Source organism: Gambusia affinis, linkage group LG06, assembly GCF_019740435.1.
Source record: "Gambusia affinis linkage group LG06, SWU_Gaff_1.0, whole genome shotgun sequence".
Classification (NCBI taxonomy): Eukaryota; Metazoa; Chordata; class Actinopteri; order Cyprinodontiformes; family Poeciliidae; genus Gambusia; species Gambusia affinis.
Window position 1 is genome coordinate 25,440,636 of NC_057873.1, and position 23,499 is coordinate 25,464,134.

General features: G+C 39.6%; 1 protein-coding gene across 5 annotated transcripts in view; it reads left to right on the forward strand.

Moving 5' to 3' along the window:
* igsf9ba (immunoglobulin superfamily, member 9Ba) overlaps positions 1–23,499 on the forward strand; it is a 78,587-nt gene that overhangs the window by 12,921 nt on the left and 42,167 nt on the right. For all 5 annotated transcript variants that reach the window (XM_044119181.1, XM_044119178.1, XM_044119180.1 and 2 more), the window contains exons 2-3: positions 8,480–8,677; positions 15,342–15,488. In XM_044119181.1, the coding sequence (XP_043975116.1) occupies positions 8,480–8,677; positions 15,342–15,488 (345 nt within the window). The remainder of the gene's footprint in view (positions 1–8,479; positions 8,678–15,341; positions 15,489–23,499) is intronic.

Below are 23,499 nucleotides of genomic sequence, written 5' to 3' on the forward strand. Positions count from 1 at the left end.
TATCCTGCTACATAAGTCATAAGAAATCCGATGGAAACTTGTAAATTAAGCAGCGCTTCGTTTTCACAGACGGTGGGGACTACGTCTAACTTTTGTCGTCATTTAGAAAAGAAGCTTTAAGAAAGGTAAGATAACGTTAGCCCTTCATGGATATTTCCGGCAGTAAATGTAGACATAAAACTCCTTAAAATGAAAAACGATTGGAATTTAAAAGAAATAGGGGTAAAAACCGATATATACTTAAGAAACTCATATTATAATTATGCTAAAATATATTCAGATGGTTCTAAGAATTCAAAAGGATGTGTGGGAATAGGAATTTATATATCTGAGTTTAAAATTGACATATCTAAAAGATTATCTGATCAACTATCTGTATTCACGGCAGAAATGGTGGCAGTTATCATCAGTTTGCAGTGGGTAGAGGAGGTGCGTCCAGACAGAGTAGTAATTTGCACAGATTCCAGAGCAGTCATAGAAAGTATTCAAGGAGAAGGAAACAATAGGAAAGATCTAGTACTAGAAATTCAACATAGCTTATTTAGATTATACAGAGGTGGCATTGATGTTTGGTTCTGTTGGGTACCAGCACATCAAGGTGTAAAAGGCAATGAAAGGGCAGATAAATTAGCAAAAAGGGCTTTAGATCAGGCAATAACGATTAAAATACCTATTGGCAAAGGGGAAGGGAAATCAATTATTAAGAATAAAGAAATGGAAATATGGCAAAAAAGATGGAATGAAGATAAGAAAGGAAGGAAATTATATAAAATACAGAAGTCAATATTTAGTAGAAATGTTAAGGAGAGAAATAGAAGGGAAGAAATAATAATGACTAGATTGAGAGTAGGGCACACATATTTAAATGATACTTTATATTTAATAGGGAAGAAAAATAATGATAAATGCGAAAAATGTGGAGAGAAAGAAAATGTAGAACATATACTACTGAACTGTAAAACATATGAACGTGAAAGGGAGAAATTGAGAAGAATAGTTGGAAAGACAGATCAAGAATGGAGTCTGAAAGGAATATTGGGAAATGATGGAAATATAATGGATATTTGTATGATAAGAAAAGCGTTATTTATTTTTCTTCAAAACACAAAATTAAAAAATAGAATATGACTGATGTAGAATACTGTTGCTACACACTCGTGTACAGTAGGTGGCGGTATGCACCTTAAAGTTGATTGCGACCCGCCATAATAGAAAAGAAGAAGAAGAAGAAGAAAGGTAAGCTCTGTGGACGTGATGTTAGCAAAGCAAGCTGTACAGAGACACATCTGCATCTCCGATAAAAATAAAGAAACGTCGTCACTCACTGCGCTGAATTATTGTGCGGATGTGTTGACTGATGTGTTGAATATGTCGGACAACGCTGTGTCCAAAAGTGTGCAATATAGGGATGTGACATTCACAATTGATCCGATTCTTCTGAACGGATCTTTACCATGAACGACAGGACTGGAGCCTCACTGCGAGCCGTTCTTTGTTCTTGTAATGCTCTGTGTACACTGCAATAGCTATTATTATTTTATTTAATTATATACCTTGATATTTATTTAATTAGCGAATAAATAAAACAAGAACGGAAGAGCACGCAGAGCATGCGCATTGCTCTTTGATTGTCACCTGTCATGGTGGCAGACATTACAGCACTGTGTGCTGCCTGGCTTCATGCAGCGGGATAGAGAGTTGTTCCTTGCTCAGTGTTCATTGTTGAGTCTTGTTTACAGTTAAGGCAATGCCTTAACTGCTATGTTTAATGGTGCAGACAGTGGTGGTTTCTGACATGGGCAATATCTTGTTAGGGATGGCATTAGATTGTGGCAGAGAGATGGAAACAAAGCAGAATGACAAGGAGTTTGAATCGGTAATGACATTGGTTAAATCTGTTTCGGCTCTATGTGCTTAATATCTAGGTGTTTTTTTTATGGGAATTTGAATCTTTTAGACCAGTTTAAGATGCAATTTTGATCGTGATTCACATTTTATTGTGTCATGTAGTCTCGTCTTGATCTCGATACACTCTGGCCTTGGTCTTGACTTGGTCTCAGGTTAGGTGGTCTTGACTACAACATTAATTTGGCATTCAAAAAAGCAGCAGATGTGAATATTTAGATATTTTTTCAGCTGATTTTTCAAAAATTTATTTCATGTTCCACGTACTCTGTGTTGCAAACACCGGATGCTTGGGAGGAAAGGGTTTCCCTAATAAGTTGTATACTCTCAAGAAAAATGGTTAGTCTTCAATTTAATATGACTTTCTCAGAAATCTTAAGTTCTACACAGATTTGAGCTGAAAGGCTATTGGCAGAATGCCCATTGACATAAAATCTCTTTTCTGAGTGAGAGCTAGCCAACACTTGACCAAGATACAAAAAATTACAAATTGCTTTGAATGATGAAGGTCTTTGAAAGATAAAACCAGTTGAAGGATTCAAGCGTCATAGTTGCATTCTTCAATTCTAAGAAGGCTTTAGAGAAGGTTTTGCCTAAGGGGATAAAAATGCTGTAGCTGAAGCAAGTCCAGCAATATCCTCCACGACCAAGTTGCAGCATATGAAAATGGATTCAGAGGACTTTGAAAAGAAGCCGGTGTGATGAAGACGAGCTCTACCCAGTTGGTTTTGGAGACAGGAAGTGACGTAGATAATAAGGTAGTTTTCCCAGTGACGCGTATCAGAAACTAATGTAAGCCTGTTCTGTTTCCTCCTCACACCCAGGGGAGGCCGTGCTGGGAGCGGATAGCTACCACAGCGATATACAGCGTTATGAAATCTGATTTAGTGCATCTTTCAAAAATGTTTCTAATTTAATTTCATTTGTGTACAACAGAATGCTTTCCACATATCAGTTTTAGATTGAGTCTGTGTATCTTTACAGAGAGCGTCTTCTCTGGAAGATAAAAGAAAGCAAGCTAAAGTGAGAAATTGACTTTTACCTATTAATAATTGCAGTCATTACCTATGAAAAGATGCGACAACGTCCCTTTTTTTCCCCCCCCTTCAACTTTACGTATTAACATGCAAGCTAACCGAAGCGTACAGGTCCACCCACATGCTCGGCGCTGAGTCCATTCTCTGATGTGACCTTCAGCATATGCAGGCTGGCATTCAATTACCGCCCTGTCAGTGGCCCATCCAGCCCAGTGGCCGCACGTCCTTGAGACTCTCTCTGCAGCCTCCGTCCAGTTTATATTCTATTACATCCTCTGTCCGGCACAGAGCTCCTCTCAAACCCTCATCGCTACAAAAAGGGGGAATTACACGTAATCGCATGGCATTCATGGTTTTGATGTACTCCCTATAAAGTCTGTGGTTGCAGGGGGAAAAAAATGGAGATTCATGTTCATACCCTCAATTATGCCCAGGCTTGAGCTAAATATTAATTTTTAGTTTCACTCTGTGAAATATCGTTCAGATGGGAGAAAAAGACGTTCAGGGGGCTCGGATCAGAAAATCCAGCACGGGCTCATCTGTAATTGCCTCACTGAGCTTCCTCTGTTTTCATGTGTTTTCTCGTATAGGAGCTTGTTTTTAGGTTAGTTTTAGCTCTTAGGCTTAGCTACTATGTTAAAACTGCAGTGGAAGGTCTTTGTAAATTTACAGTGAAGTGTGCTGTTTAAGCAAAGAGAAGATCAAGACTATTTTTATTGCAGTTATTTTCCTTAAGTTGTTTTTGCTAGTATAGCCATAGCTTCTATGTCGGGTTTGATTCCCCCCTGGTGGGGGAAAAAGAAAAAAAAAAAGCCTCATGAGTTAAAGCTAAAGGTCTAACCCAGTGTTTCTCAGTTCCGGTCCTCAGGAACCCCTGCACTGCATGTTTTAGGTGTTTCCCTTCTGCCACACACCTGGATTGAATCTATGGGTGATTAACAGGCTCCTGAAGCACTTGATGGTCATGGAAACATTTGAATCAGCAGGGGGGCTTGAGGACTGGAATTGAGAAGCACTGGTCTAACCAAATGTTTAATGTTATAAAAATAAGCTGTTTTAAACACCTTACATGCATGATTTTCTTTTTGTCTGAGGCTGAGCCAAAGTGCTTTCCTAAAGACAAGAGAGGCAAAACCAGTAACATAAACAGAAATTTTCCCATCTCTGCTGGACAAGGCAAACTGCTGTTGGACAGGTTTGTTGTTCTGTCCGACAGGCCTTCGCAACGGTTTCAGACAATTTACAGCTGAAACAATTAATTGAGGAAATAATTAGCCAATTGCTCGATAAAGTAAACAATCCATACTTGAAGCCCAATCAGTCACTGCGATGGACTCGTTGCAACACTGACTGTTTAACTGCTGCCAAGCAGTGAGGTCTGACTCCCTCTGTGTGTGTTTTTTTTTTTTTTCTGCTTTTGTACCCGAGCCGTTTGCGCTGCCACAGATTTATCTCCGGCTGACTGAATTGTTACCTTTCTCTAATTCACAACCAAAGCTATAAATTCAGTAAAGCCAGCAGATATATGCATGAAAATATTTTGGGGGTCTGCAGGATTTATTAGGTGTTTGATTTATGCATGTCTTACGCGACAGAATCTCACCTTCATGCATTTGCAGAGCATCTGCAACAACTTCAGGTCAGCTTAGAGACAGTGCCAAAAATAAAAAAGAATCAAGATGCAATCATCTCTTTAAGTGTCTTGATGCCTTTATATCTTTACTGCTGTTTAGTTGTAAAATCTTAGTCATGGATCATTGTTGAACACAAACATATTTCTTACATCTCAGCTCATAAACACCCCGAAGGTTTTTCATTCTCCATTAGGGAAATGAAAAGCGGCGACCAATCCAGTGCTTATTGTTGCCTTATGAGGATCTCATAAAGGGTCGATGAATTAGTTTGCCTGGGAATATTTCATACTTGTGTGTGATGCGCTCTTTCCTTGCCACAAGGACCCAGACGCAGAGCCAACTGGAAACCCAACCTGCTAAACTAGTGCGACCTGAACCGCCTGCAGAGAAAACAATGGATTTCAGCAGCATGCGCTCTAGTTTCGTAGGGCTTGAGTTTGCATTTCACGTGACTTCACTTACTCAAACCAATCTGTCCAATGTGTTGGTGGCCAGCGGTAACAATCCGAAGTAAAGAGGGACAATCTGTTCATTTTTGCAGTTGCGTCTTGGTCTACAGGTGCTCAAATGTGAAGTTGCAACCATAAACTTTAGTGCATCTTATTATCCTTTTTATTGAATAAGCCAACATAAACTGTGCATCATTGTGAATTGAAGAAAATCAAAAATCTTTTAAAACTTTTTTTATAAACAAAAATGCAAAAATTCTTATGTACGTTCAGGCCCCTTTAATAACCTTAAATATAATAAGGGCAACAAACTGCAATCAGAAACAAAATTATGAAGTTTAACGAACACATAGGAGATTAAAAAAACCCATTTAGAGACACTTAAATTAAGTGAGCTAGTAATGAAAATAAATAATAAAAACAATAAATGACAATAGCTTGTTTGTAAATTGAGTGAGCAATTAGCAATTAGCATAGAAAGCAATAAAAATTGACCCATAAATATCATGGTATTAACACCGTTTTACTAAATTACATAAACCATAAACAGACTTATCTGCATACAGTATTTCTGGCAGTTTCTTTCTTTACTGTTAAACCAATACTCACTTGTTTTGGCATTCAACTTCCTGTTTGCTGACGCTTTACTTCATGATTATAATTAACAGCTTCAATCAGCTTTTGTACTTCATCTGACTTTATACCAGTACTGAAACTGATTATAGGTACATTCGAGGCTTGTTCCTGCTGTAACAACTTCCACACTGAAGGGTGTTGTTATAACAGCAAGTTCCTAGCTGTTAATATGTGTTCACTTATTGGAAAACGCTGTTTTTTTTTGTTTTTTTTTTAAGTTTCTGACAAAATATAGCTGATTTACCTTTGCCTCTTTATTGGAATTAGCAATTTCTATCTTTAAGGTGAGCAAACTTACTTGCTTAAAGAGTATTCTGCAGTTTAATCAATAATACAAAAGCATTTTATGTTTCTTGTAGCTTATGTTAAGAACTTCGACTAGTATTGCACAGCTTTTTTTAAAATCGTCAGCAAAGTGGGCTAAACGGCAAAGCAGATTCCAGTACAGAGGCCTGTGACGGGCAGAACACATCTTTGCTTTAAAATGTGCAATTTGATTAAATCTGCTCTGTTTCTGTCCAGAATGTGTGCTGGCTGAAATGAATAAAGTGGATTAACTCTGTCACAGGATAATGCAGATTAAACTGGTAAACACAATCACTAAGTGGTGCATATGGCCTGCAGGGGCGGAGTTAAGGCATTAATTTTTTTTTCAAACGGGGGAACTGGATGAAAATATTTGGGTTTTAATTTCAGTTGGAAAGGCAATACTTGCAGATCACCCTGTGGTTTCTGTTTTAACACAGCAGGAAAAGGCTGTTTAACATCATTTCAGACGGTAACAGCAGCCCATGCTTGAGCTCATAAAACCTCCTTGTCCTGTAGTGCTGTTTTTTCTTTTTTTCCTTTTAAGGTAAAAATCTGTCCTGATCATGCAAACAATCCTGCTAATGAAAGCGTTTTAAGTTATTCAGCTGGGAACGTCAGCATGTCTCCTGATTTCCCCCGGAGCGATCGTTCCCCCTCCGGACAGGAGGAGGGCTCGGCAGTCAACGCTCGCTCCGACGGCAGAGATGCAGCCGGCCCCGGCCGGTCGATGAGGGGGCGGTGGCTGGAGAAAAATCCATTCCCAGAGTGAGCGTTCTGCTGAGGCAGGTACGCCGACCTTTGAGTCATCTGATAGGTCAACGCTCTGCAGCGCTTGCCAGGACATCGGTGGCGAGGCGCCAGGCTTTGGTGGTGATGATAGTAAAGCTCGTCTGAGCAGCGGCCAGCTAGGATCAATGGAGCCTCTTGGCAGCTCGTTTATTGTACGGCACGGCCGCGAAATATTCACCAACAGATGCAGGTGACAGATGACGATACGGGACGATGGGTGAGGGAAGGCCAGGGTGGAGGGTTTCCCCATGTGCACTGAACGTATTCAGACGCTACACTAGAGTAACACTGACCCCAACGCAAAAATTATTTATATTTTTTATAGTTGTTGATCAACTGCAGGAAGTATTTACACCCTTAAAGATTTCTTCAGTTTTGACCTCTCCTGTATGCTGTTGTACATCTTTCTCTTGCTGCAAGTAGAGCGAATTGTCCCATCAAAAAAGTTTCTTCTTTTTTTTCAGTACTCGCAATATTTTCCCAGACGTCTTGGTGATCATCAAGATGATTTGGGTGAATGTGAGGCAGGCCTTTGTGTTGTTTTTGGTCCACACTGTCATTGGTCTGGATACTCTTTACTACTCGCTTTTGTTGCTGGTCAACCAGAAACGCTGATCGTGACCCAGACCTGCAGATGTTGTTCGATGTTGTAACCAAATGGATGAGTCATTGTTGCCACTGAAGTAAATTTAGTTCAGGCAGCCACAACAAACACTGTTCCATATTTTCTCTTTGTGGAAAGTTCGCTGGAGTCCCAAAGCCTTATAAAGGTTTTCGTAGCTCTGACCAGACTGATAGATGGCAGTGACTCTTTCATCTGTTGAAATTATTTCTTTTTAGATTTATTTTTTGTAATTTAATAAATTATTATTATTTTTTTTGGGTCTACTTCATTTTGTCAGATGGGGTGTAATTAAGGGATTTCTTGTTACTATGGTCTGGGTTCAGCCTAAGAAACTGAAAGAAAAATAATTGTTAATGAAAATTTATGATTTTACAAGGGGCCACTTGTGTTTTTCCCCAGGGTCAGGTTGATTTTCAAATGTTTCTTTATGACTAAAACTTATATTAGAACTGCCTTTGAAATAAAATTCCATCCTGATCTGAAATGTTTAGTTTTTAAAAAAGTAAAAAATACTAAACCTTTAAAGAAGTAGTACATAACTTTTATGATTTAATTTCTTTTTTTTATCCATTTGTTGAAACTGTCACTATGTTGTAACAGTATGGTATGACAAGATCTGTGAAAGAAGAAAAAAAGGCCTCTGCCTTTTCCCAGAGCTAACTCAAAGCAACCAATCAGAGCCAGGAGGCGGGTCTTGGTGCTGTCAATCACAATCTCTTGTGGCAGCTAGCATAGCTTGTTCGTGAATGCTCAGGCTAATTAGCATAGCCACTGATGATGGCAGATGAGCTGTTTTTGTGTAACGGTAAGTTGTTTCTCTGCCTTTTTAACATTTAGCGGTGCGTAGATGAAGTTTAGGATGATTGACAGCACTGAGACCCTCCTCCTGGCTCTTATTGGCTGTTTTTGCTTGGTAGCGGTGCATTCCCTCAAGCGGCAACAGTAGCTAAACAAGGAGGTGGAGGAAGTCAATCTTTTCACAGATTAGCTGACTCATAACATTCTGTCACAAAATGGTGACAGTTTTAACAAATATATTTTAAAAAAACCCCATCTGATCTAATCAAAGCCCGCCCTCTGTCTGCTGCCATGCAGGTGCCCACGGAGTGAGAGAGGAGCCCCGGTTTGTGACGGCGCGCGCTGGAGAGAGCGTGATCCTGGGGTGTGACGTGTCCCCTCCCCTGGACGGCCAGCAGCCCCCCTATGTGGTGGAGTGGTTCAAGTTCGGAGTGCCTATCCCCTTCTTCATCAACTTCCGATTCTACCCTCCTCATGTGGACCCAGAGTACACTGGTAAGACGGGGCGGGGGCCAAAGCCGTCTAATCCACCTCTGAATGTACGCAGAAACGAGCCGCATCAAGGGTTTCGGATCCACTAGGTTTTGAGTTTGTGGTGATATGATTTGTCTTGGAATAAATAAGGATGAAGTTTTTTTTTTGTGTTTTTTTTTTTTTTTTTTTGTGAGGAAGCCAAATGAATGTTTATACAGCAGCAGATGCAGAGTTGTCAACAGAATTTCACGCTGCATGTTAATAAACAGGGGCCCAAAAATATCCACGAAATTAGAAATCGTTTTTGGAAAGTTTATCTGATCATACAGAGAGAGCCCTGTAAGAGTATGCATGCCTTAAGGTTTTCTACCCCAATAAAGTACCAAACCTCCAGGTATTTGATTAGGATTTACGAGACAAATCAGCACAAAGCCGTGAGTGACTGTGAGGTGAAAAGAAAAGGATGAATAGTTTTTAAAAAATGTTTAATTTTCTTGACAAATATCTTAAAAGTGTGGCATGCGTTTGTATAGCTTCCTTTAGTTTCAAGGACAGCCAGTTGCAATCAGAAGTCACACATTCTACAAGCCTGACTTGGTTTTCCTATATGTGGGGAGAAAACCTCACTTTTTATATTTCTATTCGTAGAATCTCCCATTCCTTCAGATTTACAGTTATGTGGCACCTTGAGTTTTTTTCTTTCACATAAAAACACAAAAAAACATTCAAGCTTATTGCGTTCCAACGTAAAAACGTCTCCAGCTCTGGTTCTGTCAGATGATAAAATGGAGCTTCTTTATCGCACGTTTATGGGAATTAAAATCCTCACCCTTTTCAATGTGCATTGATTAAGAATAGTTGAAGTTTCAACTATTCATTTTTCATTGTGTCGATACCCGGACGGCAGCCACACCTTCTCATTTCTCTTGCATCAGAGCCCCACTTCCTGTCACGGCAGTCTTTTTTTTTTTTCTATCACTAAACTGTCTTTCTCTGTTTGACAAGTATTTTGTGGCAATTTTTTATGATAGTAAGAAGTGCTGACGTTTGAGGCGCATTAGATAATTTGAATAATGTGGAGTTTCATCAGTTGGTCTGTCTATCTAAAAAAAAAGAAAATCTATTCAACTTAGATCTTTTGTTGTCAGGCCTCAGTATTTTATATCCGGTATTTCTGTGATGCGTTAAATAGGATTACATTTAGGGTTTTCTTTTGTTTATTGATTTATTTTTGTCCCTTACGTTGTTCTTGTTGTTTTTTTTTACTCTGAGCTGACTCGTGATTGTATTTTTTGAAAATAATAAAGCCACGACATTTTCTTATGAAAACTGTCTGAAAAAGACATTCAGACCATAAATCAGGCCCTTAAATCGATGTAAAAAAAGACTCTCGTTCGCTGCTGCTCCCTGTCATTTCTTCCTGTGATCTACACTATCAGCTTGTGGATCTTCCATGTTTTCAGTTGTTTGCGTGGAATATAAATTAAGGTCCACACAACTAAGCAGCTTGGGCTAAATATGATCTAAATTTAGTCAGAGGGATTCGGGGCTAAACAAGTCGTGCAAACAGACTCCAGGGTTTTAAATCACGTCTTTTGCTCACTGGGACAAACATAAATTGGGCTAAAACTGACAGCTGTATCTTTAAAAGCAGGAAGCAAATCTAAACCTGTAACTCTGACCTCTTCAAATTGTTTTTTACTCTTGTTTTTTTGTGTGTTTTATCTCTGTTTAGCATGGCTCGATACAATTAAATATTTCTACAGGGACAGTGCGGAGTTTGTGCAATTTTGCTGCTGCTGCAAACCCCATCATAAAGCGAGAACAGAACAATGTCCCACTACTAATGATCCACAGATTGCATATATAGATGGGCTTTTTTGTCTCTGAGCAGTACTTAAGCTCAATGGTGTTTATGTATATTGTAAAAAATGGCGCTCTGATGTTGTAAAGAGAGTAACGTTGCCGGGCTTTTAGCTACGTTTTGCTCCCTGAACACGACTTGGGGAGAGGCATCTGCTGCGTCTGGGTGAACAGAGGGGAAATAAGAGAGTCTCAGCAGTTTAATGCTGCATGGTAAATACATGGCTCCTGCACACTCCAGTGACAATGCAACACAGAGTGCACATAGTCAGCGCAGTGGGCTGAAAATGTAAGATGTAGAAATTGTGAAGAATTTACTTTCTATAGCGTACAGGGAAAAAAAATCACCAGAGTTCAGTTACAAAAATCTGATTAAGAGTTGTTTAATTGCAATATAAGATGAGCAGCTGTATTCACTAAACATTGGTGTGTATGTATTAAGTTAAGAAGAAAAAAAAGTAGTAGTTTGGAAAATTGGTTCATCCATCTGCAGTAGGCGCAGGAATGATTTCTAAGCTTCTTTATTTCTGATATAAGCAAGATTTTATTACAGAAATAAATAAAAGGTGGATAAAATAACAGGTGAGTGTTGACGGTGTTTGAAATCAGATACAAATTATTTTTTTTTAAATTTAATATCAATGTAGAAAATACATGGTGTGATACACTACATGAAAAACGTGAAAAAGAATTTACAAATTTGATTCTGGAGAATTTTGGAAATGTAAAAAATGCCAAAACCCTGTGTCACTCTTCACAAACTAGAATCATTCTCATTGCTGTCTGTATAGGATGCAGCCTGACAGGAAGTAAGGTGGAACCCTGATGTTTGCAGAGTTAAGCATTGCTGCCTAAAAGATTGGTGATTGACCAGAAAATGGCAATCTTTAAAAAACCTAACCTGCCAATTCCAATTTTGGCCTTTGCCAATTTTTTAAAAATTATATTTTCTGTTATAAAAAACACTGAATCCCTGTGAAATAATACAAACTTTTTTTTTTAAAGCTGAACATGCAGTAGTGCACAGCTGTACTTTGCTTCTACGAAATCACAAGGTTTGAGGTCAGTTGAGGACAAACGAACAACTTAAACCACCAATAAAGTTCCCTGAGTTTTAGGTTTCCTTTGTGTGAAAAAAAAATACCCCAGAAAAACAGCTTGGAGATTCACTTCTCATGTTCTGTAAACTAGTCAGGTTCTTATGTGTTTTATTCATATGAATGATGGGAAAAGTAGTTGACTGGTAATTAATTTACTGAAACTCCTTATGGTTTTTGAAGCAAGTCTTCATTCAAACGAACACGTATCATCATCTCGGGAACCCTCTAACTCCCTCTCTTCTTTTTCATTTTTCTTTCTCCACTTTGCGTCGGTCTCAAAAGGCACAGAATCTGCCGGAGCGTTTCAGGTTGCTCGCTCTAACCTCCTTGCGTTGGGGTTGGGGGTGGGGTTTTGAACAAGCGCCACTCTCTGACACTTCACCGTGCTCGCTTGGACGCCGTTGGAGGGCGTCCGCCATGTGGCTCGGAGTCGGCCATCGAGGAATTATCGGCGAACAGATGCAACTTGAATATGGCCGGTCTCATTACGTAGATTAAAGTGCATTCTGGGGATTTTGTGTTTGTGGTGACGCCGGACTCAGCTTTATGAGACGCTCATTTGGGCCGCTTAATGGCTCGGTGTGGTCTCCGAGCTCATTTGGGCAATTCCCATGAATTGTTTTCGCTCTGTGCGAGGAAAGTTGATGAATAGAGTACATGTGTGATTATTCCATCACCCAGCTGCTACCCAAACCAGACGTAAATCTCTATAAATACCATACTTACAATATTTTTTTTCACAGTTCATTTGGAAAGATATGCTCTCGGTGCAACAGGTATTTATGCCAAATGGTGGGGGGTGGGGGGGGGGATTTATATCTTGCTGTTAAGCTGGATCATTTTCCCACTTTGCCCTGCAGCTAAAAAGGGAACAATTGCATTTAAAAACATCTATTTTTGTTTTCTCACTCCAGCAAAGATGCAATCAATAATTCAGATGTGCATGTGAAAATGTATCGTCAGATCCTGCTGTTCCCACACTGTCTGGTAAAATGTGTTTTTTTTTTTTCCCTTTTTTGCTACCAGGTCACTTTCAGTTGCATCTCTATAGTGGTATGATGTGATTACACACACTAAACTATTAGACCTATATGCAGAGTAGGGGCGGCTGTGGGTCGAGTCGTTGTCTTGTGACCAGAAGGTTGTAGGTCCAACTTCAGCTTACTTTTGTCACATGCCGATTTAAGGCACTGAACCCCAAGTTGCTTACCGATCTGTGTGTTGGTGTATAAAGTATGACACACAGTAATTACCTACTTTTTTTTGAGTGGTCAAAATGATAGAAAAAGCGCTCTAGGTTCAGACCATTTACCATTTAGTAAATAAAAACCCCTAAAGAAATGATACACAGGACAGTTTCCTCCAAAGATATTGATGCCAATTGAACTTTTGTCCACGTTTTGTCATGTGACAACCACAAACTCCACGGTTTGGCATAAATGGGAAGCAGAACAAAAGCGAAACATCATGCAGATTTGAAGGATCGCTGCCTCTCATGTCTCTCTGCATTTGGTAGCTGTACGGCCTCTCCTGTTTTGGTCAAATCATCCATGTGATCTGAACCAGGAGCTTTGCTGTCCCAGGAGACAGAACCTTGAGGCCGGTCCCGACTCGGATACAGTCCTTTAAACTCTGTTCACAGCAGCACCATTTCACTTCCTGACAAATTGGAGGTCAGAGTGATCGAGATGCTTCACCCCATCGCCTCACACACTCAGCGCATCACAGCTTTGAAATAAAATGCACAAAACCCCCCCCCCAGATTTTTTTAAAAGATATTCTTTCCACTTCCTGTTTGCTGGTTTGATTTTCTGATATATATATATATATATATATATATATATATATATATATATATATTTTTTTTTTTTTTTTTCATTATATATATAATAGTTTTTTCCCCCTGGAGTAGGAAAGCCGTGCTCGGCTTTAGAACCTGACTAATGCCGCTTCATTGCCGCGAGAGCAATTTCAGCCCTCCCTCAACGTCGATCTGTTTGCCTGACACTCGCTTTAAAGTGACAGGAAGCTGTACTTACAGTACATCTACACATCAAAGTTTTTTTGGGGGGGAAAACGCCCCCATTTGTCTGAACACTTGTCAGACGGAGCAGAAGTCTGCCGGGCTGTCAGAGGCTGCCGGAGGTGCTGGCGGCTCGCTTGGCAGCTGAAGGTTTCTGCTATGCGCCTGCATTCCTTTAAATCTCTCATCCCTTGTGACTTCCTCCTTTTTTTAGAATTCCAATTTATCCCCAGCCTTGAAGTAGGAAGAGTCGAGGATGGAAAAGTTGTGTGAGAAATATGATTTCTGTGAAGTCCAAGACTGACTTTTTTTTTTTTTTCTTGCAGTGTGACATCAAATGATTTATACTAATTCAGATGAAGGTGCGTCTTGCAGACAGCTTCATGTTTGAATCCTGATTCTGGAGCCACATGGCTGTTAAGTTATCTTTAAATAGTTATGGCAATAGGTATGTTGCGTTTTTGAATTTGTGACACCCGGATGGGATGGCTCATTTAGTTGGAACATAGTTTATGATTTATTGACATAAACCTGCCAGCAGGAGCCTCATGTTGTACAGCAAATTTCATCTGCAGAAGCTTCCAAACTGAAAATCTGTTTTTTTGAAAATTTAACATTAAACATATTAGTTTGACTCTCGTATGTGAAAAACAATTTTTCTAAACTTTTTTTTAAATTTCAGTAAATGCTGTACATTACATTACATTTTCTCATACGTTTGCTTTTGATCCCTAGATCCTAAAATAAGTTAGTTCTCCGAAACATTCCTGCAAGAAGGAGTTTGCGCCGTTATTTTGTTTTGATCTGGGGTCATAATTTGAGATTCACTTTTGTCACTTCCGATACCGATGCAGATATCTGAGGTTTAGTATCGGCCAATACCGATACAATACAAAAGAACAGTTACTTAAAATGTTTCTTCTTTGTTTTTTAAACACAGACATGTACAGAGTTATACAGCTGCACCAGTTCAGCAAACTTAAATTTACCAATAGCTTCACAAGCTTGGACAAATGTGATAAAAACAGCACAACTTTAATTTGTTGAATCTTGTTCCGCAACTAGAAAATGAATAATAAAGAAACAATAGATTGACTACCTGGATCAAACATAAAATTAAACTACAACACACCTTTCAAATGGTTCTGAAAGTGCAATTAGGAATTCTGAATATAGTGTAAAATGAATAACAAAGCATGACGTCGCTCAAAGCACAAAGCATAGAATTAGATGGAATAGATCTGCTCTTCTCTGGATCGGGAACATCATCTCTGATTACCCGATCTACAAATGTTTTCAATATCGGGACCGATTCAGATATTCATATTGGATTGATGCATCTCTGGTTGTAAGCTAACTTTCCTTAAAGCAGACTATAAATCGATTCTAAAAATACTACATTAAATTGTTTGATATTTGCAACCTTTAAACATCGCCCTGGCTGAGGACGATACAAAATGTCCCCACAGAAAACGGGATTACGTCTTGCCTAAAACCACCACATCCAAACAGTCACATTAAGAAAAAAACATTCAGCAATTGTGGACACCTTTTAGATAATCATGTTCCTTTTTGCCACGCAGCAAACCTCATGGCGGCATATGCCGTGGAAAACCACATGCCTTAAAAAAAAATGTTTATGACGTTGCTGAGGTTAACTCAGCGTTTTTTTCCTCTTTCCCCCCAACTCTGTCTGCAGGCAGAGCTTCTCTGCATGGGAAGGCCTCCTTGCAGATCGACCCGGTGCGCTCCGAGGACCAGGGCTGGTACGAGTGCAGGGTCCTGATGCTGGAGCAACAGTACGACACCTTCCACAACGGCAGCTGGGTGCACCTCACGGTCAACGGTGAGTCAACGGCCTGCATGAATGGCCTGGCTCGTGTGAAGAAGGGAGCAAACTAGGATGTGTTGTTGTTGAAAAAGCCCATTGAGTTTCACAAAGGAGAAAAAATATCTACTGTTTCAAGGACACAGCATTGAGCATTTTTTTTTTTTTTTTTGCTTCTACATCACATCTTTATACCAGAGGATGACAACTTCCATCATCCTTTAGTAAGTCAAATTGTAGTTGAAGAGATGGTACAACTATGCTTACTTTTTGTCATGAATTGCGGTGGTGGAGGTGAGGCAGACACTGAGAAAACCAGCTTGTAGTGAAAAATTATGGATTTAATGAGGATATGGACAACGGGGAACGGGACGCCAAGACGACGTGTGTGTGACGAGACGTAGACGAGGATCCGACAAGACACAAAGACACAGGTGACACTAAATACACATAAGGTAATCAGGGAACGAGACACACCTGGGAACTAATCAAGGGGAGACAGGACAACACAGAGACTCAGACACACAGGAAACTAGAAATAAATACACCAAAAAACATAGAACCTGACACTTTTAGGGCTGTTGTAAGCAAATATTTTAGTTATCAAGTAATCTATTCTTACGATTAATCGAGAAATGGGATTAAAAAATTAAATAAAACACTGGTAGATCTAACATAACAGCAGTATCATCACTACAGCTCGCTTACCAAAGGCTTGTTTTTAAAAATAATAATGGATAAGTGGCTTAAAACCATGTCAATCAAAAGAAAGACTGGAGATACTGGCGTAAAGAAAACAACTCTAGGATTACTTATATGACCGGAGGAAGAGAAGTCATACCAGCTGGGAGAATTTCGTTCATGATTCAATTCTCTTGAATGGCTCTGTGCCGTGAACGGTAGGACAGAACGGTTGTTTGTTTTTTGACTTTTCTGGCTTATGATGCTCTGCTCACACATCAACAGCTATTGTTCATTTATTTAAATTAAATTAAATACAATAGACAGATGAATGCGTATATAATTTTTACATTTAATGGTACAGAAGAGGATTTTTGCAACTCAGGTCTTTTTTTTTTTTTTTTCTTTAATTGATCTTCTAAATTACAGGTAGCCCTAAATGATATTAATGCAAACAACACTTATAGTAAAGAGCAACTTCTTCATGTGTTTGAATCATGTGCCATTGAAAAGCTTAGAATGACTAAAAACGCCCCAAGTAGAATCATTCATGACAATAAATGAGTTAAGAGACTTATACTTTCATTTCCGATTGTATATATTGAGATGTTGCGTTATTGTGGGGCAATTTCAAGTGAGGCGGTCCATGAGGGTGTGAAATGGGTTACGTGGTCCTCGACCTGAAAACGTTCGAGAAACACTGATCTAAAGAGACCAATTTTTAGATCTCTCTCCAACCTCGTAAAATCATGTACAAGAAAACTAAGTGATATTGACTAAAATGAGGTTGTGCAAAGGAAGCAGTGGTACCAATACGTCTGGCTCTGGTGATGATGATAATATATCAGACTTTATATGGTGTTTTTAGGACACTCAGAGATGCCTTTTATTCCTACTCAACGAATAAACTCCAATGAAAGGTTGATTTATTTATTTTTGTCTATAAAGTCCACTGTGAGTATTTTACTGCAATAAAATATTTATCAACGTTGCTGCTTGCTACTCATCTCTACAGGGGAGCCAATTAACATGGCCGGCCCTATAGGTTGGAGCCTTTCGCTCACATCCTCTCCATAAACCTGAGTTCCTGCTCCAATATATAGAAATTAACCATTTAGCATTTTATTTCATGATGCTTGACGGAGCTTCCCTGTGCGCTCTTTTCTGTCTTAAAAAAAATCCCCCCCAAAAAAACCCGCCAGAGGTAATAAAGGAGCGAGAGGCTGCTCAGAGGAAGGATTGATTGTGGCCAGTTTCAGGCGGTTCCAGCAATGCTCATCCATTACGGTCTGAGAGCCGTCAAACTGATGAGCAGGCGGGAAAAAAATTTAATCTGCACCTTTGCATTTCCCTGGAATGCCCCAGTGGCTCCGAGGATCCAGCGTGAAGCGTGTCTCCTTCGCGTTGTTGCGGAGCATCACAGACAGAGATCCGTCTTATTACGCTCTGCAAAGCGGTCTGCTGCATACAGTTTTAGACTATTTCTCTAAATGCTTTTTTTTTTTTTAAATACACACGCAGATTTCGTGGATTTACTTTTTTTTTTTAAATATCCGACTCAATTGCACGTTTTTCTTTTTGTTTTTTCGTTTTCTTTTTTTTTTAGATTGGAGTATGCTATCTTTAATAATTTTAATAACTGCACAGCATTTTATTCACAGTTCTCTTTTTATATTTTTATCAAATAAAAATTTGTGTTAATCTTCATGCATTGCTGCAACTACACCTGAAAATTTCCCACATTGGCAATAAATGCTATTTTTACTCTATCCTATCCTCTATCCTAGATACACAGATCCAAAGTGAGGCAGAGGCACAAAAATGCAACTTCTTTAATAGCAACATCTTAAAGTTGTGCATTTATTTGGACCTAACCCCTTTTTGTAATACTTTGCAGAAAACTCCATTCATTTCAGGAAGCTCTGCTAGTCTTATAGTTGTATCTTTGCCAGCTTTGCACAATTAGACTGAACTTTTTTTGTGCATTCTGTGCAAAATAGCTCCAGGTAGCCGAGTCAGATCAGATGGAGATGGTTATGAACGTAAATTAAAAGATTTTGCCAATAAATTTAATACAAAATTTTAGTGGGTTGCACAGTGGTGCAGTTGGTAGAGCTGTTGCCTTGCAGCAAGAAGGTCCTGGGTTCGATTCCCAGCCAGGGGTCTTTCTGCATGGAGTTTGCATGTTCTCCCTGTGCATGGTGGGTTCTCTCCGGGTTCTCCGGTTTCCTCCCACAGTCCAAAAACATGACTGTCAGGTTAATTGGTCTCTCTAAATTCTCCCTAGGTGTGAGTGTGTGTGTGCATGGTTGTCTTGTATGTCTTTGTGTTGCCCTGCGACAGACTGGCGACCTGTCCAGGGTGAACCCGCCTCTCGCCCGGGACGCAGCTGGAGAGGAACCAGCAACCCTCCTGACCCCATTAGGGACGAAGGGTGAACAGAAAATGGATGGATGGTCTGGAGTTTGTTTTAATCTGTTAATTTCTTTTTCCTAATCTGATTCCAAGCATTTTTTGCTTGTGCCAAAAATATAACTTAGTTCGTTCAAGTCATGTTTCGAGCTGCTTAGATGGCTTCATGTATGGAAAAATTATTTCTTCAGCATGATGCTGCCATCGCCAAGAGTCACCATGGATACGGTGTGAACACAGAGTTAGGTTTTCCTGCACATGTGGGATTTTCCATGCTTCGATCCTGTGATATTGGTATATGGCTTCAATTTCGCCCCATTTCCAACAAAAACATTTAAAGTCATTGTCCTTGACAACCTTGGAGTACTTTGTTTTGGTATGTTGTATAAACTTCTCCTGCAAGAAATACTTCTAGCCTGAGGTTTGAAGCGTATAAAGAGTTTTACAGGACAGTATGAGGTGAGGCTGCTGCACGATAGCATAAATGAGATCACCTCCTGCTCTAATTTTGTTGTATAGCAGCAGTTTTCTTTTTGTTCCTGGAAAATTCAAGTGATAAAACAGAGAAATGTTAAGACTTAAAGTGTTGATTTCTCCTGACACTTCACAGTCTCCAGAAAGCTGCACTCCTTCGCGTCGTCAGAGTGACTTGGGGGGGCAAGGCGCTGTTAATCACGTATATTTTTGGTCTGTGAACTTAACGAGAGCTGCGTGAAACTCATGCATATTCTCTTCGATTTCTTGCATGTTTTTTTTTTTTTTTCCCCACCCCTTGTCACATCTGAGTAAGGATCACAAGGCGTGGTGTGTAAAGTAATGTGTAGAGAGGCGTCGAATGCTTGCATAGTCGGTTTAGGAAAAAAATGCTGATGTGTTTAAATGGCTGTAATAAAGGAAGAATATAATGGCGGGGGGCGGGGGGGTTTCCTGCGCATTACCCCACTGCCCACTATGAATTACCCTCCGCTTTAATAGGAAATCTGTGTTTGCCGGTTGAATTGGCTGAATGGGTCATGTTGCGCCGCGCTCCTTTTGTGCCGTTTTGGGAGGTTCGAGAGCATCTGTGGACGCGTTTGTGTCGATGTCTGGTTGTTTGAGCAAACTGCGTCTCTGTAACCGCCTCGTTAATATTCGCAACAAGCTCCCAAGTCTTTGAGGTGGAGCAGCAGGACTGATATGAACTCATTTGTCACAGTTTCAAAGCTGGTTCAGTATTTGAAACATCTAACGAGGGAGCTGAGTCGTTGTAGTCCTCTAAATGGGAGTCTTTGAGGTGGAGCAGGTGGCGTCTTCGCCCGGCCCCAGCAGACATTAAAGGACACTCGTTTCCTCTGGCCGTTGGTATTTGCATGAACTGCTCCTTTGTGTTCCTGTTTGTGGGCGCCGACTTCCTGCCAAGCGGACAGGGACTCCATGCCCGCTCAGTGGCAGGTGTCAGATGGCAAGGCCTTGTGCCCGGAAGAGACACTGAGGCCAGTCTCTCTCGCTCCGTCTCTGTCCTCCGGCACTTCTTTGTCTCATCGTTCTTTCTTTCATCCACTGTGTCTTCCTCCTTCTTGCTACTTCGTGAAGTCGCCCGAAAACATCATTAATGAAATCTCGCAACCGTGCCACTTAGTGAGTAATAATCTGGCATTCGGGTTTCGGACTGGACCTCGTTTGTTGCTGACCTTTAAGGCTCTATCGTTTCTTTCATTTTTCTTCTGGTTTCGCACATTGATTTACTTTTACTAATGCATGGAATGAAAAACATAAATCTCCAATAAAATGAGTGCAGTTCTGACCAGAAGCTTACATACACTCGTTTAGGGCGGTTGAAGATCATTGTTTAGTAATCGAGTAATTTAGTGATTATTCTGGCCCGTCAATCGAGTAATTAAGAAAAAATTAGACCGTTTTGTAATAGCTACTTGAGCTTGTCTAACTACTTCAGCCAGAGTAGAGAAAATAAAAACTACAAGTTTAGCTTGTAATCGAATAAGAAAGTGTCCTGTTCTTCAGTAGCTACTCTAGCTAGGTTAGCTACTTTAGCCAGCTTCGCTAAAGTAGCTTCAACAAGTTTCGCTTGTCTAAAGTAGGTAGACCAGCTAGCTATTTAGCAAACTAGCTTGCTACTTAGTCTAGATAAAGTTGCTACTTTATCTAGGTTCTCAAACACAGCAAATGTTTAGACTGATTCTAATTCAGGCAGCTTGTGAGAAAAAAGGCAGAGAACTTTAGTTGCGCATCATGTGTACAAAAACGAATTGTAGTGCTTTTTTTCATTATCTTAAAATGGAATACTGCTGCCAGTACAGCCTAGTGTCCAGCATGTCAAGAATTTGTGTAAAAGACTTTTAAAAATCAATTATATTCTGAATTCTGTGAACTGCAACTTGTCCTTGAATGCTTTTTACTTCTCATGTTGAAGCATTTCAACTTCACGTTGCTAAACCAATAAAAAATGTGTTCTTTTTGAGCTGCGTTCTCTTAGGGGCACAACAAAAAAAAAAGAGTACGGGGAGATTGAAGAGATGTGAAACCGCTTTAAAGTTCTTGAAAAAGCTGTGCCATGTTGGTCTACAGAGACGAACAGAAGGAGCACAACTTCTTCAAGCATTTTTTTTAACGTGGATAATTGATGCAGAGCATCTGTAAGTAGGGCAGGGGTTTACTGCGCAGGATGCTGCTTTTTTTTCCTTCTTATTTTGTGTAATTCCCATGTTTCCCCCCGTCCGTGGTGACGCTTCCTGCGTGCAGAACTGCAGCTGACGATGCGAAACAATTCCCAGGTGGGCCGATGTATCTGCTGCTGTCACAGCAACGCCACGTTTGTCAGCTACTTCCTGTCAGCTGACGCTTGTTCCCTGGAGGAAAGTGGAAATGAAGCCAATTGCTCCACGCAGCGCGTAGAGGGGCGATCAAACGACGTAATTATCAGCAGCATAGAGTCACTTTGAGAATCAATCAAAAACTAAATTTATACAACCTAAAACCAGTTTCTGTCATCTATCTACCAATCATCTTCAAAGGGTGAAGGATACATCACTGGTACTTTCTATAAGAATCTCCTTTAATCAACTGTATCATGTAATGTAATGGGTGTTAGAGAGCGAAAGGCCAGTTCGGACAGACAGATGTCTAAAGTGCTAATTGGGTAATTTGTTTATTACATGCCAGGTGCTTGTGTGTAGTCTGAAGCATGCCAGCACTCCCAGCGGCAAGCGCTGACCCATTTTTCACCAAAGCGCTCTTATTTTTTTATTTAACTGAACTCGGTGTGACTATTTATAATCAAAATGTTATGTAGAAAGGAAAGAGCTGCAGTTTGGTGGCCTCGAGGAAATGATTAGCAGCACAGCGGCGGCAGCTATTTAAGGAGCTCAGAAACATCAGTTGGAAGCACAGCAATGGTGCAAAGTGTGTGTGTTTTTTTTTTTTTTTTTTTTTTTGCTAAATAGGAAGGATGTAAGTGGGATTGTTATCTACTCAGATCCATGTCCGGTGTGCAGCTGGTGGCTGTCACATCACCAAACATTATGAGCAGCAACTGTAGGGTCTAATTGCTTTTGCATACCTCTGCTGTCCCTCTGTTAACAACAGCAAAACAGACAAACACGTTACAAAAGAGCTGCAGAGAAATGTTTAGGTTTCAGTTTGAAAAAGTAAAAACACCTGAGTGGATCTTTAGCAAAAGGTTGTTTAACTCTACCTTAAAGCTGCAGCATGTAACTTTTACGAAAATGTGTCTCCCCCTTCCAACATTTGTTAAAACCGTCACCATATTGTGACAGATAATCTGCAAAAAAGTGAGGCTCCTTCACTACTTTATAGAGCTACTATTGTGGTTTGTAAAAAAAAAAAATCACAGCAGTTACTGTCACGACATGGTGATAATTTGAGCAAATATGTAAAAAAACAAAAAACAAAGAACAAACTTATTTTGAGCTTTTGAGTTTGACACAAGTCTAATTATATTCACAACCAAAAATGCAAACTTTGCGTTCAAATCCTGATGGCAGTTTAGTAGGTTTAAGGAGTAAACACTTTTTCATACAGGATTAGTTTGATTTGAACAGTTTTTCCCTTAAAGCTGTGGTATGTACGTTTATGTAAACAGTGTTTTTTTTTGTTTTGTTACGTATTTGTTTAAACTGTCACCATGATCTGTGAAAAAATTTAGCTCTTCGGCTTTGTCGCAGAGTATCCGTTTCATTTTACACTGTCATGGTCACACTGAGAGTTTTAGCAAATATGCAAAAAAAAAAAGAAAAAAGTATTTTTTAAATACTGCAAGTTCCATGTTGCTGCTTTAGTTCTAGTTTTGCTTAGTTTCCTTCTCATTATTGGATTATGAGCAGTGACCTTTACTCAGGAAAGTGAAGCTTTGAGCGCTTTAGATATTCTGAGTTGTTCTGTCAACTCCTAAACTTTATTGTGAGGTTATGTAAGTGTGTGTTAAATTTTATTTAGCCTTTATTTCACCACTGCTTGAAAATTAAAGTATCTTTCAGAAGAGTTTCCTGAATAACACACACAACAGTAAAGTGTAAAACGAGAGGCACTGGATGGCTCAAATGTGTAGCTGGGCTACAGTCCTTGGTTCAATTCCCCATTCCCAGGCCATTTCCTGTTCAGTAAAGGCCACTGGTACTGAATGTATTTAGAAATCTGAAAACATCAGATGGGTAAAACACATAATCAGTAACTTTTTATTTAGTGACAGCCAGGGTTATTTTATGACTAGTCTAAAGGAAAGTTAAGATATTGACAATAATGCTTCTTTCTCTTTTTTTTAATCCAATGTGAGTGGCAGGTTTAATTTTAGACACAGGTAAGATAAAATAATTTTAAAAAAAGAGACAAATGTATTTGCTGTGTAAATGTGAAGTTGTTTCTTCTAATAAAACTGATTATATTTTGGAGTATTAACACTTTTCATGTGGAACTGGGAGAA